Here is a 16,423-nt window from a genome sequence, read left to right on the forward strand (position 1 = left end):
GAAGCAGGCTTCTCACATGGAGCCTGATGCAGGACTCGATCAAGGATCCTGGGATTATGGCCTAAGCTGAAGGCAGGCACCCAACTGGTGAGCCACCCAGGAGTCCCCTATTTGTTTTTATTTAAGTTAGATTTGCCAACATATACTATAACACCCAGTGCTCATCCTATCAGGTGCCCTCCTCAATTCCCGTCACCCAGCTACCCCAATCCCCTGCCCACCTCCCCTTCAACAATCCTTTGTTTCCTAGAGTTATGAGTCTCTCATGATTTTACTTCCTCTCTAATTTTTCCCACTCAGCTCCCCTCCTTTCTCTTATAATACCTTTTACTATTTCTTATAACCACGTATGAATGAAACCATATGATGATTGTCCTTCTCCAATTGACTTATTTCACTCAGCATAATACCCTTCAGTTCCATACACATTGAAGCAAATGGTGGGTATTCCTCCTTTCTTTTTTTTTTTTTTTTGTATTCCTCCTTTCTGATGGTTGAGTAATATTCCATTATATATATAGACCACATCTTTATCCATTCATCATATGCCTAAGGGCATCATGGCTCCTTCCACAGTTTGGCTATTGTGGACATCTCTGCTATGAACATTGAGGTGCAGGTGTCCTGGCATTTCACTATGTCTGTATCTTTGGGGTAGGTACCCAGTAGTGCAATTCCTGGGTCGTAGGGTAGCTCTATTTTTAACTTCTTGAGGAACCTCCCCACTGTTTTCCAGAGTAGCTATACCAGTTTGCATTCCCATCAACAGTGCAAGAGGGTCCCCCATTCTCCTCATCCTCGCCAACATTTGTTGTTTCCTGTCTTGTTAACTTTCACCATTCTCATTGGTGTGAGGTGGTATCTCATTTTGAGATTTTGAGTGGTTCTATCTTCATTTTCATTAGTTGCCATAAATCTTTTTAATTCTCCTCTAATTTCCTGATTGACCAATTAATCTTTTTGTAGGTTGCTCTTTAACCTCCGTGTGTTTGAGTTTCTTTCACATTTCTTCTTGTGATTGAGTTCTAGTTTCAAAGCATTGTGGTCTGAAAATATTCAGGGGACAATCCCAATCTTTCATTATCAGTGGAGACCTGATTTGTGACCCAATATGTGGTCTATTCTGGCGAAAATTCCATGTTCACTTGAGAAGAATTTGTATTCAGTTGCATTCAGATGGAAAGTTCTGTATATATCTGTGAAATCCATTTGGTACATCATTTAAGGCCCTTGTTTCTTTGGTGATGTTCTGCTTAGAAGATCTGTCATTTGCTGAAAGTGCCATGTTGAAGTCTCCTACTATTAGTGTATTATTATCTAAGAATCTCATTACTTTGGTTATTAATTGATTGATATAGTTGGTAACTCCCACATTAGGGGCATAAATATCCATGATTGTTAGATCTTCTTGTTGGGGGATATCTGTGTGGCTCAGCGTTTAGTGCCTGGCTTCTGCCCAGGGCGTGATCCTGGGGACCCAGGATCGAGTCCCACATCAGACACCCTGCATGGAGCCTGCTTCTTCCTCTGCCTGTGTCTCTGCCTCTCTCTCTCTCTCTGTATCTCTCATGAATAAATAAATAAAATCTTGAAAGAAAGAAAAAAAATCTTCTTGTTGGATAGAACCTTTAAATATGATATAGTGCCCCTCTTCATCTCTTACTACAGTCTTTGGTATAAACTTTAATTCATTAGATATTAGGATTGCTACCCCAGCTTTCTTTGAGGAACATTTGAATGGTAAATGGTCCTCCACCCCTTCATTTTCAGGCTGGAGGTGTCCTTAGGTCTAAAATGAGTCTCTTGTAGACAGCATATAGAGGAGTCTTGCTCTTTTATCCAGTCCAATACCCTGCATCTTTTGATGGGATCATTTAGCCCATTCACATTCAGAGTAACTATTGAAAGATAGGAATTTGGTGTCACTGTATTACCTATTTAGTCCCTGTTTTTGTGGACTGTTTCTTTGGGCTCCCTCTTTCTTTTACAGGGTCCCCCTTAATATTTCTTTGCAGAACTGGTTTGGTGGTCACATATTCCTTCAGTTTCTGCCTATCTTGGGAGATCTTTATCTCTCTTTCTATTCTGAATGACAGTCTTGCTGGATATTCTCGGGTGCATGTTCTTCTCATTTTGTACCCTGTATATATCATGCTAGCCGTTTCTGGCCTGCCAAGTCTCTATGGAGAGGTTTGCTGTTAATCTGATATTTCTCCCTATATAAGTTAAGAATCTCTTGTTTCTCTCTGCTTTAAGAATTTTCTCTTTATTTTTGAAATTTGCAAGTTTCATTATTAAATGTAGAGGTGTCGGATGGTTTTTATTGATTTTTGGGTGGGTCCTCTCTATCTCTTGGATCTCAATGCCTGTTTCCTTCCCCAGATTTGGGAAGTTCTCAGCTATGCATTGTTCAAATATACTTTGTGGTCCTCTCTCTCTGTCTCTCAGCCTATTCTGGAATCCCAATTAGATGTATATTCTTCTTTACAAGCTATCATTTATTTCCTTAAGCCTTTTCTTGTAGGCTCTTGTTTTTCTCTTTTTTCCTCAGCTTCCTTTCTTACCATCAAATTGTCTTCTGTGTCACTCATTCTCTCTTCCACCTCATTAACCCTGGCCGTTAAAACATTCAGTTTGCATTGCATCTCATTTAATCTATTTTTAATTTCAACCTGATTATATCTCAATTTTGCAGTAACGAAGCCTTAGAGTCCTTTACACTTTTTTCCAGAGCCACCAGCTTTTTAAAAAAAATATTGTATTTATTTACTCGTGAGAGACACAGAGAGAAAGGCAGAGACACAAGCAGAGGGAGAAGCAGGCTCCCTGCAAGGAGCCTGATGTGGGACTCGATTCTGGGACTCCAAGATCACACCCTGAGCCAAAGGCAGATGCTCAACAGATGAGCTACCCAGGTGTCCCATTAAAGTTCCCACTTCTCCAGGGCTGGGCTTTCATGCCCTGGAGGCTCTCAGTGCTCCACTTTAGCCTGGCTAGTTGCAGTTCCCCTCCTCCACTTTATTCTTTTTCATTTTTTCATCTTCCACCTTGTTAAAAAGGTTAGAAAAAATTTCTCTCTGTACCATTCCAGCTACTTTCTCTTTAAATCTCAGGTCGAATTCATAGGTGTTCAGGATATTTTGAAAGTTATCTATGTAAGTTTGTGGGGCCAGGTTAGTTGAGGACCTCTACTCTTCCGCCATCTTGCCCCTCCTTCCATCCTTATATTTATTCATTTATCTATTTTTAAACATTTCTTTTTTTAAGATTTTATTTATTTATTCATAGACACAGAGAGAGAGGCAGAGACACAGGCAGAGGGAGAGGGAGAAGCAGGCTCCATGCAGGGAGCCCGACGCGGGACTCGATCCCAGGTCTCCAGGATCACACTCCAGGCTGCAGGCGGCGCCAAACCGCTGCACCACCAGGGCTGCCCTCCATCCTTATTTTTTTTTTTCCATCCTTATTTTTAATAAAGAATTTTGCCATTTACATTTAGTGCCACCCTATATAATTGATACCATTCTTACAGTTCTATGGCTATTTTTTAGGATTATTTATTTATTTATTCATGAGAGACACACACAGAGAGAGAGAGAGAGGCAGAAACACGGGCAGAAGGAGAAGCAGACTTTTCTCAGGAATCCCAGTATGGAACTCGATCTTGGGACTCCAGGATCCCATCCTGGACCAAAGGTAGGTGCTCAACCGCTGAGCCACCCAGGCTTCCCTATTATATTCTTCTTTCTTTCTTTCTTTCTTTCTTTCTTTCTTTCTTTCTTTCTTTCTTTCTTTCTTTCTTTTCTTTCTTCTTTCTTTCTTTCTTTCTTTCTTTCTTTCTTTCTTTCTTTCTTTTCTTTCTTTCTTTCTCTTTCTTTCTCTCTCTTTCTCTCTCTCTCTCTTTTCTTTCTTTCTTTCTTTCTTTCTTTCTTTCTTTCTTTCTTTCTTTCTTTCTTTCTTTCTTGTTTTTGTACCTTAATTTTTGCTCATACATTCTATTTTTTCCTCTTTTTGCTATTTTAGAAGTCTTACTCTACTTTTCCATTTCACTGGTTGTGATTTCCCACTCTGACACCCCTTACACATAACATGTTACCTCATGAATATTAGATATTATAGAGGACGTGAATTATATTCAACCCACTGATTCTCCATGTCTACTCCTACTGTGAGGAAAGATTAATACATTAGAATGCTTTTGCTTCCTCTTCAATAGCTGGGTGTTTTAACTACATGCAAGTAACAGAATGGCCCAGCCAACTGGTCTTAACAATAAGAAACTTGTTGCGCATACCAGAACAAAGATGATAGCAAGATTGGGTCAGTGGATGGCAAAGACACTGCAGATCTAGACACTTGCCATTTTTCTGTTATGCCACCCTCCACGGGCCGATGAGATTACTGTAGCAGTTGTCTTCACAGGGACAACCATCAAGAATAGTAATCTTGCCTAGGATTAGGTCACATGCCCACATCTATAGCAATCTCTGGTAAAGAGAGTGGAATTCCCGAGTGCCTTCTGCAAATCCACATTCACCCCAGTGACTGAGAGGTGTGGGAAAATCAGCACCTGAAAGAATTGGGAATAGAAAAATAAGCAGTGGGGTACTAGCTGGTGGATACAGTGTGCAAGGTAAATCGTCTTTTAAAAGTAGAAAATATCAGCTCACATACCAGCAAGTGCTGAGGCAGGGGGCTTTTGGGCTTGGAGAGGCATTATAGGTCCAGGTTCCTTCCACTTTCCTTTCTTGTTGTTTTGGCAGCACTTCTCATTAAGCCTCATTGTGTTCTCATGGTGACTGCTACAAATCCAGGGTCACATCCTGACACAGTAACATTTAGGCAGAGAAGAGATCATTGTAACTCTTTTAAATGGCTCACAAACCTTTCATGAAACTTCTGAGTGTACCTCTTCTCATGCCCCTTTCCTAAATCCCCTTTTCTTCCATCTCTGGACACTGTTCCCTTGCTCTTTTTCCTCCTAAGTCCCATGTTTCTAATTCCAGGCATAAACACCCCTCCCCATATTTTTTATGTCGCTTGAAGGATTGTTTCAAACTTGACATTCTAGTAGGTCCTGACATACCCAAATGTCATGAGTGATGTTGGCGATTGTGAACAAGGTTCTTGGAAAAGAATGAGAACCATATACCTTGGTGGATGCAGATCCCAAGTACTTGTTTATCCATTAGCTCATTCTCTATTCTGAAATAACCTCCACTCTCACTGCCAAAGCCCTATTTTAGTCTGACCCTACATACAGCCCAGAAGAATTACTTTAATCCTTTGCATTTTAGTGTTAATCTTTTATGACCTTCCATATTCTTCTAAGTATAACTGAAGACCCTGGGGGTAGGTGGATAATTGTGTCTTTGGATTGTTTTCTCCAGGCATTCAAGGACTGCTTGTTGAACAAGTGACCCAAAGCATGTAGACCTCCCAGCTCTGCCACTTCCAGTTCTGTCCCTTTGGACAACTTACTGAGTTTCCTCCTGTTCACCCACAATTGAGAAGAATACTGATGAATTGGCAAGGTTATTGTGGGTGCTAAGAAGATACTGAAACCAAGGAGGGGCTCTGATGGTTGTCCACATCGTTGGCTGTTATTAAATGCCAGATTTCAAGAGTATAAGGGTGGTTGTTTCTATGTTCTGTGATCTGAGGGTCTGAGGAAGTAGAAAGCCAGGTATCAGCTTGTGAACTGGACCATTTTCTCCAGCTTTCAGATGATTCATAATTATACCTCATCCATTTCCACAAGTGCAGCTGCCTCTACCCCAGATGTTACATTTGCACCCCTTTCTAGCAGACAACAGTCCTTGTCCCAAGCTCACAAAAGTCTGAGCATCCTACTAACCCATATTGTGGTGAGTTTTCCTACCTAACCAATCTCCACATTTCTGTGAAAACGGAGTGTCATCTCACTAGAACTGAACCACTAGTTCCCTTCAGGTTGCCAATCCTAGGCACAGTGCCTGCCCCCATTCCCTCCCACAGATCCAGTGTTTCCTGTTGAGGTATACCATCCTTTAGGGCACAGATCAGCACCTTTTGGTAGAAATTTGCAAATCACATATACCTCTTGCTTTAGTTTGCTAGCACTGCAGAAATAAATTACCACAAATTTAGTGGCTTGAACAACACAGATATGTTATTTTACCATCCTAGAGGTCAGAAGTATCACTGGGTTGAAATTGAGGTGTCTCCAGGACTGTTTATTCTGAAGGCTCTAGGGAATGAGTCAGTTTCCTTGCCTTTTCCAGCCTCTAGAAGCTACTCACATCCCTTGGCTTATAGCCTTGCATCACTCCAATCCCTGCTTTTGTCATCTCATCGTATCTTCCTCTCTTACTTGGACCCTCTTGTCTTATTTCTCCATTATTTGTTTATTTATTCATAACAGAGACAGAGACAGAGACACAGGCAGAGGGAGAAGGCCCCATGCGGGGAGCCCGACATGGGACTCGATCCTGGGTCTCCAGGATCAGGTCCTGGGCTGAAGGAAGCACTAAATGACTGAGCCACCCAGGCTGCCCTTTTCTCCCTTTTATGGTGACTCTTGCGATGACACTGGGCCCATGAAGATAATCCAGGATGATCTCCCGGTTTCAAAATCCTAGCATAATCACATCTGCAAAGTCCCTCTGGTCATGTGAAACACAATTTTCAGAGGTTCTGGGGACTAGCATGGACATCTGTGGGGCCATTACCCTGCCTCCCATGGTCCCCCAGGAGATTCAGACACATTGAGCCCTGATGGCAAACTTGTGAGGGTAATGGTGGGTGCTGCTATTATCATGCGTGAGTGGGAAAAGATGGGAAATCATCAGTTTCATATATTCAAATTCTGCATCATTACATCCAACTTTAAAGAAAGTAAGAGCTCTTCCATTCACTTCAGAGATGAATTTCTCTGACCTTCTAAAGCAGTCAACTGGGTTTCAAATTTGGCCACTTTCACTAAGTGACTCCAAACCTCAGGGGCCCTGGATAAGCAGTCAACTGGGTTTCAAATTTGGCCACTTTCACTAAGTGACTCCAAACCTCAGGGGCCCTGGATAAGCGGCTAGGCAAGCCTACTCTCATCCATTCACCCCCTCTGAAGGGATGATATTCCTTCTCCTCATTCACCACAGAACACTGTGTAGGCTTGTCACTGTTTCCGCTGACACCACTTCTCATTTCACTGAGGGAACAGAAAACCCCAGCATCCTTTATGACCTCATCTCATGGAAGATACACAGCATAACTTCTGCCCACCCTACGGATGGAAGCAGTCAGAAGCCCAACCTGATTCTAGGAATGGAGGAATGGTAAAGAATGTATTTGAAACAACCACAGATGTGAAAGCAGTACTGCTCACCTCTTTCAGTGACCATCTTCTGGCAATAAGTCAGTGTATGTCATTTCAGGATAAATTGACCTCATTTGAGGGCATGGCTATGACTTTCACCAGTGGGCACTGGGCATCATGGTGAGGTCACTCCCAAGGTAAACAAACATCCTTACATCATCAGGACTTGGAAAAGGAACTGCTGATGTTCTCCACTGAAAACTGCTCTGTCTGTCCTGGAAAGATCTCCAACTGTGTAGTGGGAAGGCAGCAGGCCCTGGCAAGTTCTTTAAGCCCCTAGATGTTAACTTTCTCAAAGAAGCTAACATATGAAGAGGTTTAAATGTGATATAGCAGCCATGAGCCCTGTGCCTAATGCATGAAGAACAACAGGACAGCTGGTGTGCCATCACCATTCTCTAGGCACATGTCCTCCTGGCTCCCCTTGTCGGTCTCCAGGGGCTATTCACTCCTGTCAAGAAAGGAACAAGACATACTCACTCCAGAAGCCATGACTGTGCCTCACCCTTGTCAGCATGAACCCAAGGACTCTTAAGAGGCATGCACAGCAGCACTCAACCAATATGTGATGTGCCTAAGTTCAATATCTGACCCAGAATTTTAGAACATGTTTTGAAATATTATGCACAACTCAAGAAAACAGAGGTGGAGTTGTAGAGCAAGGGATGGGATGGGTTGCAAGTTATAGACTATATGACCTGGAGAAAGGATTTTAATCTGTCCTGTCATGTAAAATGTGAAATATGGGCATCAGACACATGTGCTAATAACACTGCCAGTCTCCTGCTGCTTAACTTGGTGATGAGCATCCAGCCAGGGTAGTTCCTTCCATTGAAGGAGTCCTGTAGAAAAAGTAGAAATGAATCGAATGAACATTCCTGGGAAGTTCCCACACTTCCCTCTAGACCTCCAATGGTTGCTTGAGATTCCCATTCCCTGAACCTAACATTCCCCACATGTTGATGATGTTCTAAGGATGAGAATGACACACTCATCCTAACTCATTTGGAATCTTGGACTAGAAGGACTGCAGCCTTTAACAGAGTCATCTAGATCTGAGCTGACAATCTCCATTTTGTCTTAATGCTGCTTACTTTGAATATCAAATTATTAATGAAAAGATATTTAATAGGTGGGAAAAACACACAGATTCTATCACAGAAATACAGTTTATTTATCCTTGTTCTTTTTTAGTCCTAGACCATATGCATAAATACTTTACCACAAATATATCAGTGCACAGACTTTTTGGTACCTGGCTTTTTAAATTTATATTAAAAGCATTTTTCAGGTTTCACTAGTATCATTTTTAATGACCAAATGAGCAAACAAATTATAACAGCAAATCAAGTGAGTGAAAAATTAAATATTTTTCCAACCTATGTTCATTAGCAACAACCCCCCAGCAGTTTTATTTCCTCATGTGCAGGGTGTTATCCCTGGTTGTCCTTTGGTCTTCAGAACATCATCACTCAATGCTGCTTTTCACATTCAGTTCTGAATGCCAACCAGGCCCATTCAGGTTACTTTGCAGTTTGCAGGATAAGGCTGAAAAGGCAATGTTCTTCAACCGGCTCAGCTGGAGGGCTATGAGGTAGGTTGTTTCTTCTTGTATTTCACCCCACCGTGTGTCTTCTGATGCCCAATGAGGTGGGAGCTCTGCGTGAAGGCCTTTCCACATTTGTTGCACATGTAGGGGCGCTCCCCAGTGTGCGTTCTCTGGTGCCTAATAAGATGGGAGCTCTGGCGGAAGGCTTTCCCGCAGTCCTGACACTGGTAGGGCTTGGCTCCAGTGTGAGTCCGCAGGTGCTGGGAGATGGCCGAGCGGTCATTGAAAGTCCGCCCGCACTCATGACACTCAAATGGTCTCTCTCCAGTGTGAACTCTCTGATGCTGTGTGAGGGAGGAGCTCTGAACAAATGCTTTCCCACAGTCCTGACACACATAAGGCTTCTCTCCTGTGTGAATTTTTTTATGTACAGAGAAGTATCTTGGGTTCCGGAAAGTTTTGCCACATTCACTGCATCGGCAAACTTGGCTCCCTTTGTGGATTCTTGTGAATGTAATCTGCTGAGTGCTCCGGTTGAAGGCTCTCCCACAACTAGTATTTTCCCTGGCTTTTTCTCCTTTGTGGCCCTTCTGATGAATTTTTACACATGGACCACGTGTCACCTTCTTAACCCGTGAGCCACGCTTGCGCAAGTGTTTTCTAGGGAGAGTTTTTTGGAGTGAAATATGGCTTGTGACAAGGCTAGTGTTTGCCTGGGATTGGGGACTTTTCTGAGGGAGGGTTTCTTCCTGAGTTGGCCCCACCTGCCTCTGTGCTGTGTCCAAGACTTCCGGGGCCTCACCCTGTAAGACATCTCTTGAGGTAGGGGACCTGGTGTCATCCCTTGAGAATTCTTCCAATTTCAGGTCATGGGCTGGTTCCTTCTCAGGAACGTCAGACTTTGGAGTTAACTCTTTACTTTCCAGTGTAGTCTCCCACCCTGAAAGAACCCAAAAGATCCAGATACTGTAGAAAGTGCTAAAAGGGCTGATAATATGACATAATCAAGAACTCAAAAGCTGCCCCCCCACCCCAATACAGTCGTACAACCTGGGGGAACAGCAAAAACCAGTGAAGCAGCAAAGAGAGGAACACTGAGCTTGGCAATTGGGTATGGGGCTAGAACTGGGAGCACTGTCCGGGCTCTCCAACTCCTCTTATGCCTTCAAGGTGGGCAGCAAGTCAGTCCTTCGCTGGACCTGAGGCTGCTGCTATCCACACAATGCCCACCCCTCCAGCTCCACAGGGCCAACTGAAGGCATGGATGGTGCAAGGAATTCTTGAGGGCATGCCTAGTTCTCACACTGGGCCCAGAAAAGGCACAAGCCCCAACTCAGGGCCTCTGGTGCTCCCAGTCCCAAAAGGGTGTAGTGGTCAGCATGGGCACTTACCCACGGAGACCAGGTGTCCAAAGGTTTCCAGCATCACGTCATGGTACTCAGTTCTCTGCATGGGGTCCAGTAGCCCCCATTCTTCCTTGCTGAAGTCCACAGCCACATCCAGGAAGGTCACTGGTTCCTGCAATGCCACATTCTGTGTCTGCTCAGCAGAAGGGTCAATGACAGGAACAGAAAGAGGACTACCAGGGTCTCTCAACTGCTGTGCTGACGATACCCCTGCTCTGGGGTTTGCTTAGAACCATGACTTGCGCCATAAGATGCCCAATGGGTACCTTCTTACAAAATCAAAGTCTGGGGCCCAGGTTGGAGGCAGAGTCCTTGCTTCACTAAGAGCTACAAATGCCGTAAGCAAACTGCCCCCACTCTACCTAACCCTATCTGCAGTTTACCCTTTCCCTGCAACTTCCCTTAGAAGACTGCCCTTCAAACAAGCCCCACCACTAGGCACACCCCTTTCTTCTGGTAATAGTGCCTCTACATGTGGTGGAACCAGCCCCTGCCTTTGTGAACTGGGGCTGCCTGGGGGTGAGGTAGCCAAAGGCTGCACCGAGATCAGTCTTTTCTGGGGAGCTGGCCAGAACTCTAGGAGGAAGAGGCCTCCCCATGGCACTCTGCCTGATCTAGGAAGGGCAGAGCCTGCTTGAGAAGGAATGGGAGAAAGCAGAGCCACTAGACCAGGACCAGAGCATTCCTCTCTCTTATCTCCTGGAAGCCCCTGAATATAGCCTTGCCTGAAGCCTACCCCAGACCACTCATGTGAGAGCCAATAAGTTCACCTTATGCTTAAGCCAGTTAGGAGCCACTTACAGCAGAGAGTTGGGACCAATGCCACACATACCATCACTCAATCACATTCTCTGAACCTCAATAGTTGATAAGGCAGGGACAGTGCTGTTTCATCTATGCCCTGGATCTGAGATATTTTGAGGCAAATCCCAGACATTGTTTCTGTTATAAACACCTAAATATGCATTTCTGAAGGACGAGGGCTGTCTTGTTCTCACCCAGATCCAGACGTGGTCCCAAACACCCATAAACACTTGGCCTCTCCCTTCTGCCTTCAAGTTTCTGGATTTCCTATTGCTGTCCCCTTCCTTGGTCCCCATGGTGATAGCAAGGCCTTCCTGCTCAGAAACTCTGAAAGGCCTGGCCTGTGGCGGGCTGCCGGCCTGGGGTGGGGGTGGCGGTTGGGGAGAAGAGTTGTCACCTCACAGGGGATACTATGACCAGAGAAGGAAATGGTACCACTCCCCACTCACCTCAGGCAGTGCCTTCACTGGCCAGGTGGTCATGTTCTCTTCCTTCTCTTCCTGAGGAGTTGTGGTCTGGAGAGAGCTGGTGGGGCCCTGGGAGGGTGATGCTGGGAAGAGACATCAGCACAGGGGATCAGCTGGGTGCGGTGCTACTGTGAGGGCATCTGTGCTCCAGCCTTTTCCCCTACCAGCTCAGATCCCCATTCTGGCTCCTCTTCACAGCCCATGCCCAAATCCCCACACCTGGATAGCTCAGGATGCATCACCCAATGTGATATAGAGCACTAATGTCCCCACTGCTGAGCCCCTGATCTCACTTTCTCTCCCTCCAAGGACTGTTCTGGACTCAGTCCCTCCCCTGAAGCAGCTGCCTCATCTCCCCATTCACCTTAGCAGCTGGCCTCACACCTGACCTCAGAAGCAAAGAACCCCCTCCCCCTCCAAAAAATTTTTTTTAATGAAAGGAAGAAGAAGAAGAAGAAGAAGAAGAAGAAGAAGAAGAAGAAGAAGCAGCAGCAGCAGCAGCAGCAGCAGCAGCAGCAGCAGCAGCAACAAAGACCCCATTTCTGGCCTCTGAGTACTCTACCCTCTTCCTCTTTCTCATTTTTTCCATAGGACATCCTCTGACTCCCAGGACCAGATCTATTCTTGTAACACACCTATCTTGACAATTGTTTTATCAAGTTTCCTCCATCTTAGAAAACACCTCTGCCTGATCTTAAGACCCCTTTCAACCACAGCTCCTTCATGTCTGACTCTCTTCATCTGTCCCCAGCTGGTCCATGGGCTTCTATAATGACTCCACCCCCACTCTCAAGAGGAACACATGATGTGACCCAGGCTAACCCGCCAGGCTGCCCCTTCCTCCCGGCCATAATGATTGGATCATGGATGAAGATGGGGGCTACTGCTAGACAATCAGAGCCAAAGAGGCTTTTGTTGGAACATTAAGGAAAGAGAAATTCTGTGCAGTGAGGCCCCACATGAAGACAGCTTGCCTTAGTGAGTAAAGCTAACAGAGGCCAGCAGAAATATCATAGAGAGGATGAGTCCTGAGGACACTACAGGAGTCCTGGGTCCAGTCATGCCTGAAGTTAATAGACTGCCCTGGGCCTTTTTCAGTAAATTCTCCCCTGGCATTCACAACCAAGAGTCCCAACTAACTTGCTGATCACAAATGCAGAATTCTTAAGAGTTCTCTGGAAGGCCTCTTTCCACCATCCTCTGTGATATTGATTTCATTCACCCCCAAGATATGAAATAACAGACAAACTGGCTTTTGTCTTATGAGCTCCAAGACTGTCCCCTTGGCATCTCTATCAGTTTCCTATTGCTGCCTTAACAAATTGCCACAACAGTGACTAAAAATAATGCAAATTAGCTTTCTTATGATTACGGAGATCAGAAATCTTGACACCAGCCTCACTGGGCTAATAAAATCAAGGTGTTGGGAGGGCTACCCTCCTTTTGGAGGTTCTAGGGAAAAATATATTCCTTACCTTTCCCAGTTTCTAGAGGCCACCTAGAATGACTCCTGGCCCTTTCTCATGTCACCGCCGCTTTGGGGGTCACCTATCTTCTCTGCCCCTAAATTTCATGCCTGACTTTTTATAGGTACCCTTGTGATTACACTGGGCCCACCCAAATAATGCAGGATAATCTCCCCATCTCAAAATTCTCGATTTAATTAACTGCATCTATAGTCACTTTGACTGTGTGAGATTACATATTCAGGTAAGCAAGAAAGCAGTGTCCGTGCTCCATGAAATTCAGCCCGACAGAAATCAAGTTTCATGCAATCTCACCTCCAAATGCACCCTACATATTTGCTCCTATCTCAGCTCCCCACCACTGTCACTCCTGCCCTAGCCACTACACCTCTTGAAGGACATAGTAACAGCTCTAGGTGGCCAATCTGCTTCTCATTTTGAGCTTGTTCACCGTTCACCATCCAAAGCAAGCTGCAACCTGGTACATCTTTAGAGCTCAATCAGACCAAGCCATATGTCTCTAGGGAGAGCTCATGGATTGGTTCCCACTGCTTTATACTTCTCATTGCTTTAGGACATGAAAATCCCTTCAAAGGCCCCATCAGCCCTGACCCTGCTCCCTTGTACTACAGATTTACCCAATTTGTCTCCAATTTTGGAGTATACTGTTATTGCTCCCACTTTGGGCCTTCATAGGTGATAGTCCTCTGCTTGGCACATCCTTCCTGCCCACTTCTCTCTTTTTTTTTTAAAGATTTACTTATTTGAGAGAGAGAGAGAGAGAGAACGCACATGTGCACACACACAGTGGGGGCGGAGAGGAGGATAGAGGGTGATGGAGAGAGACAGAAGCAGATTCCCTGCTAAGCAGGAAGCTGCCATGCAGCTGGATCTCATGACCTGATCAGAAATCAAGCCACTTACATGCCCCCTTCCTGTCCACTTCTAAGTTAACTCCACACCAGATGTTAGCTACAGCAACTTACCTCCAGGAGCCCCGCCAGCACCTTTGAGTTTTTCTCATCCCCACTATTGTCACAGGCATATCTGTTCGTCAAATTGCTATCCTTCCTGCTGGACCTAAGTCTTGTTGAACTCATGAGCCTGAGTCCTTTCTTGGTCACCACTTTATCTACAACCCCCACCAATTGCACAACATTGGAAGGCACTCTGGCAGGGGCACCTGGCTGGTTTAGTTGGTAGAACATGTGACTCTTTATCCTGAGGTTGAAAAGTCTGAAACTCATGTGCGGGCAGTGTAGAAATTACCTAAAAAAATCTTAAAATATCAGGCATATCTTAAAAAAAACCAATGCATTCTGAGAATATGCTTAAGTGACTAAAAGAACACTTTTGATTAGCTTGTAGTGCAGCAGAGATCTGAAAGGGATGAAAACAAAGAATTTAACTGTAAGCTTTTATCAGAAGCCTGGGGAGGGCTGGTTAGAATGTAGTCCTAGGTCCGACCCAAAGGTTTCAGTAGCTGTGAAGAGGGGTCTGAGACTTTCCATTTCCATAGATAGGTCCAGGGATAACACCATTCTTGAATCAGATCCCTTGACTTAGAGGCACTAGGTACTTCAGCAAGGAAGCATCTAAAGCACTGACTCAAGATCATGTTCAGGAGGCAGACCCTGGCCTACATGGAGAGAGCGTGACCTTTCTCCGACTGCTCCCAGAAAGCCTGAGGTCTTTCTGAACTGAGCTCCCTCATCCTCCAAGCTGCCCCCACAGAACTGCCTCTCTCCACCCTTCCATTGCACTTACCTTCCTCCTCAGATATCCAGGTTACATCCTCCACCAGGGCCACTGCCTCTTGGCAGTCCACTGGGTGCTGCGACTCCACCCACATCCGGAGCTTTCTGGGCAGTGCGCCTAGGAACTGCTCTAGCACCAGGAGCTCCAGCATCTGCTCCTTGGAGTGCGCCTCTGGCTGCAACCACTGGCGGCACAGCTCCCGCAGCCGGGCTAGGGCCTCTCTGGGCCCTGCCACCTCCTCGAAGGAAAAGCCCCGGAACCTCTGGCGTGCAGCCTCGGGGTCACCTGGATGCTTGCCTAGCTGCTGAGTGGGCTCCCCAGGCACATCTAGGCTCAGGCCCTCATCTTCAGCATAGAGGGCCCGTATCTGGGCGTTTCGGGGACGGGCTACCTCTTGGTTCAGTGTGAGGACTTCAACGACTTCGATCTTCATCAGGGGATTACCAGCAGGAAGAGGATCCAAATGAGGGTCCAACTGGGTTGCAGGATACTCTGTAAGTCAACAGCACAGCCAGACACATGCCAACAAGCATATAAAGATGATCAACATTATTTGCCACTGGGGAAGTGTAAATCAAAACCACTGATATACTACCTCATATTGACTAGGATGGCTATTATCAAAGATACATAACTGCTGGTGATGATGTGGAAAGACTGCTGTTTGTGGGAATATAGAACGCTGCACCATTTTGCAAAACAGTCTGGCAGCTCCTCAAAAAGTTAAACACAGACTTACATTACAACCCAGGAAATCTAGGCATACACCCAAGAGAAATAAAAATAAATGTCAACACAAAAACTTGTACAGGAATGTTCATAGCAGCATTATTCCTAACAGCCAAAAAGGGAAACAACTCAACTGTCCATCAAATGAAGGGTGGATAAAGAAAATATGGTCTACCCATACTATGGAGTATTATTTGGCAGTAAAAAGGGAATGAAGTACTGATGCATGCTACAGTATAGATAAATCTTGTCAACGTTATACTGAGTGCAAGAAGCCAAACACCAAAGGCTACCTATAGTATGATTTCATTACATGAAATGTCCAAAACAGACCAACATAGAGACAGAGTAGTGGTTTTGAGGAGATAGAGAATTGAGGTAATTGGGGAGTGTTGTTCAGTGTTTTTTTTTTTTTTTTAGAGTGATGACAATGTTCTGAAATTAGATTGTAATGATAGCTACATAACAGTGTAAATATAATAAAAACCAATGAACTGTACACTCTCAAAAAGTAAACTTTACAGAATGTAAATTATATTTCATTATAAGGTGAAGAGAAATATGAGAAACAAGGAGGATTAAGTAGAGACCTCTGAGGCTGTATAGGTCTACAGCCATGCACATGGAATAGAACCTGATCCTGCCTTCATGGGAGCCAAAACAATGACTGGGAAAGTCAGGGGCTCTGTGTCTTGGCACAGGGTTTACAAGAGCAGCTGCTTAACACAACTCTAGCATGGCCCGGAAATACCAAGGAGGGGACACAAACCAATAGGAAACAAGAAAGTTCTCTACAACTCCAAGAAGAAATGCTAATTGACTAAATGAGTTAAAAGCTTTAAAAAAGCAAAGAGGAAAATTGTAAACCACAGGTCATAATGGCTCACTTC

General features: G+C 44.8%; 1 protein-coding gene across 12 annotated transcripts in view; it reads right to left on the bottom strand.

Annotated features, from left to right (window-relative positions):
* Positions 1 to 529: 529 nt before the first annotated feature.
* Positions 530 to 16,423, bottom strand: part of ZNF274 (zinc finger protein 274) — a 30,708-nt gene continuing 14,814 nt past the window's right edge. For 5 of the 12 annotated variants that reach the window (XM_072778225.1, XM_072780654.1, XM_072779870.1 and 2 more), the window contains 4 exons: positions 14,814 to 15,296; positions 11,563 to 11,663; positions 10,295 to 10,421; positions 8,505 to 9,843 (listed from right to left, as the gene is read on the bottom strand). In XM_072778225.1, coding sequence (XP_072634326.1) covers positions 8,942 to 9,843; positions 10,295 to 10,421; positions 11,563 to 11,663; positions 14,814 to 15,296 — 1,613 coding nt within the window. In that variant the 3' untranslated portion in view covers positions 8,505 to 8,941. Of the gene's footprint in view, positions 4,571 to 4,674; positions 4,824 to 5,481; positions 5,667 to 7,363; positions 8,197 to 8,504; positions 9,844 to 10,294; positions 10,443 to 11,562; positions 11,664 to 14,813; positions 15,297 to 16,423 lie in introns of those variants that run through there. The other 7 variants (XM_072777638.1, XM_072779082.1, XM_072781461.1 and 4 more) reach the window with 5 other exon arrangements.

Source organism: Canis lupus, chromosome 1 (assembly GCF_048164855.1).
Source record: "Canis lupus baileyi chromosome 1, mCanLup2.hap1, whole genome shotgun sequence".
Taxonomy (NCBI): Eukaryota; Metazoa; Chordata; class Mammalia; order Carnivora; family Canidae; genus Canis; species Canis lupus.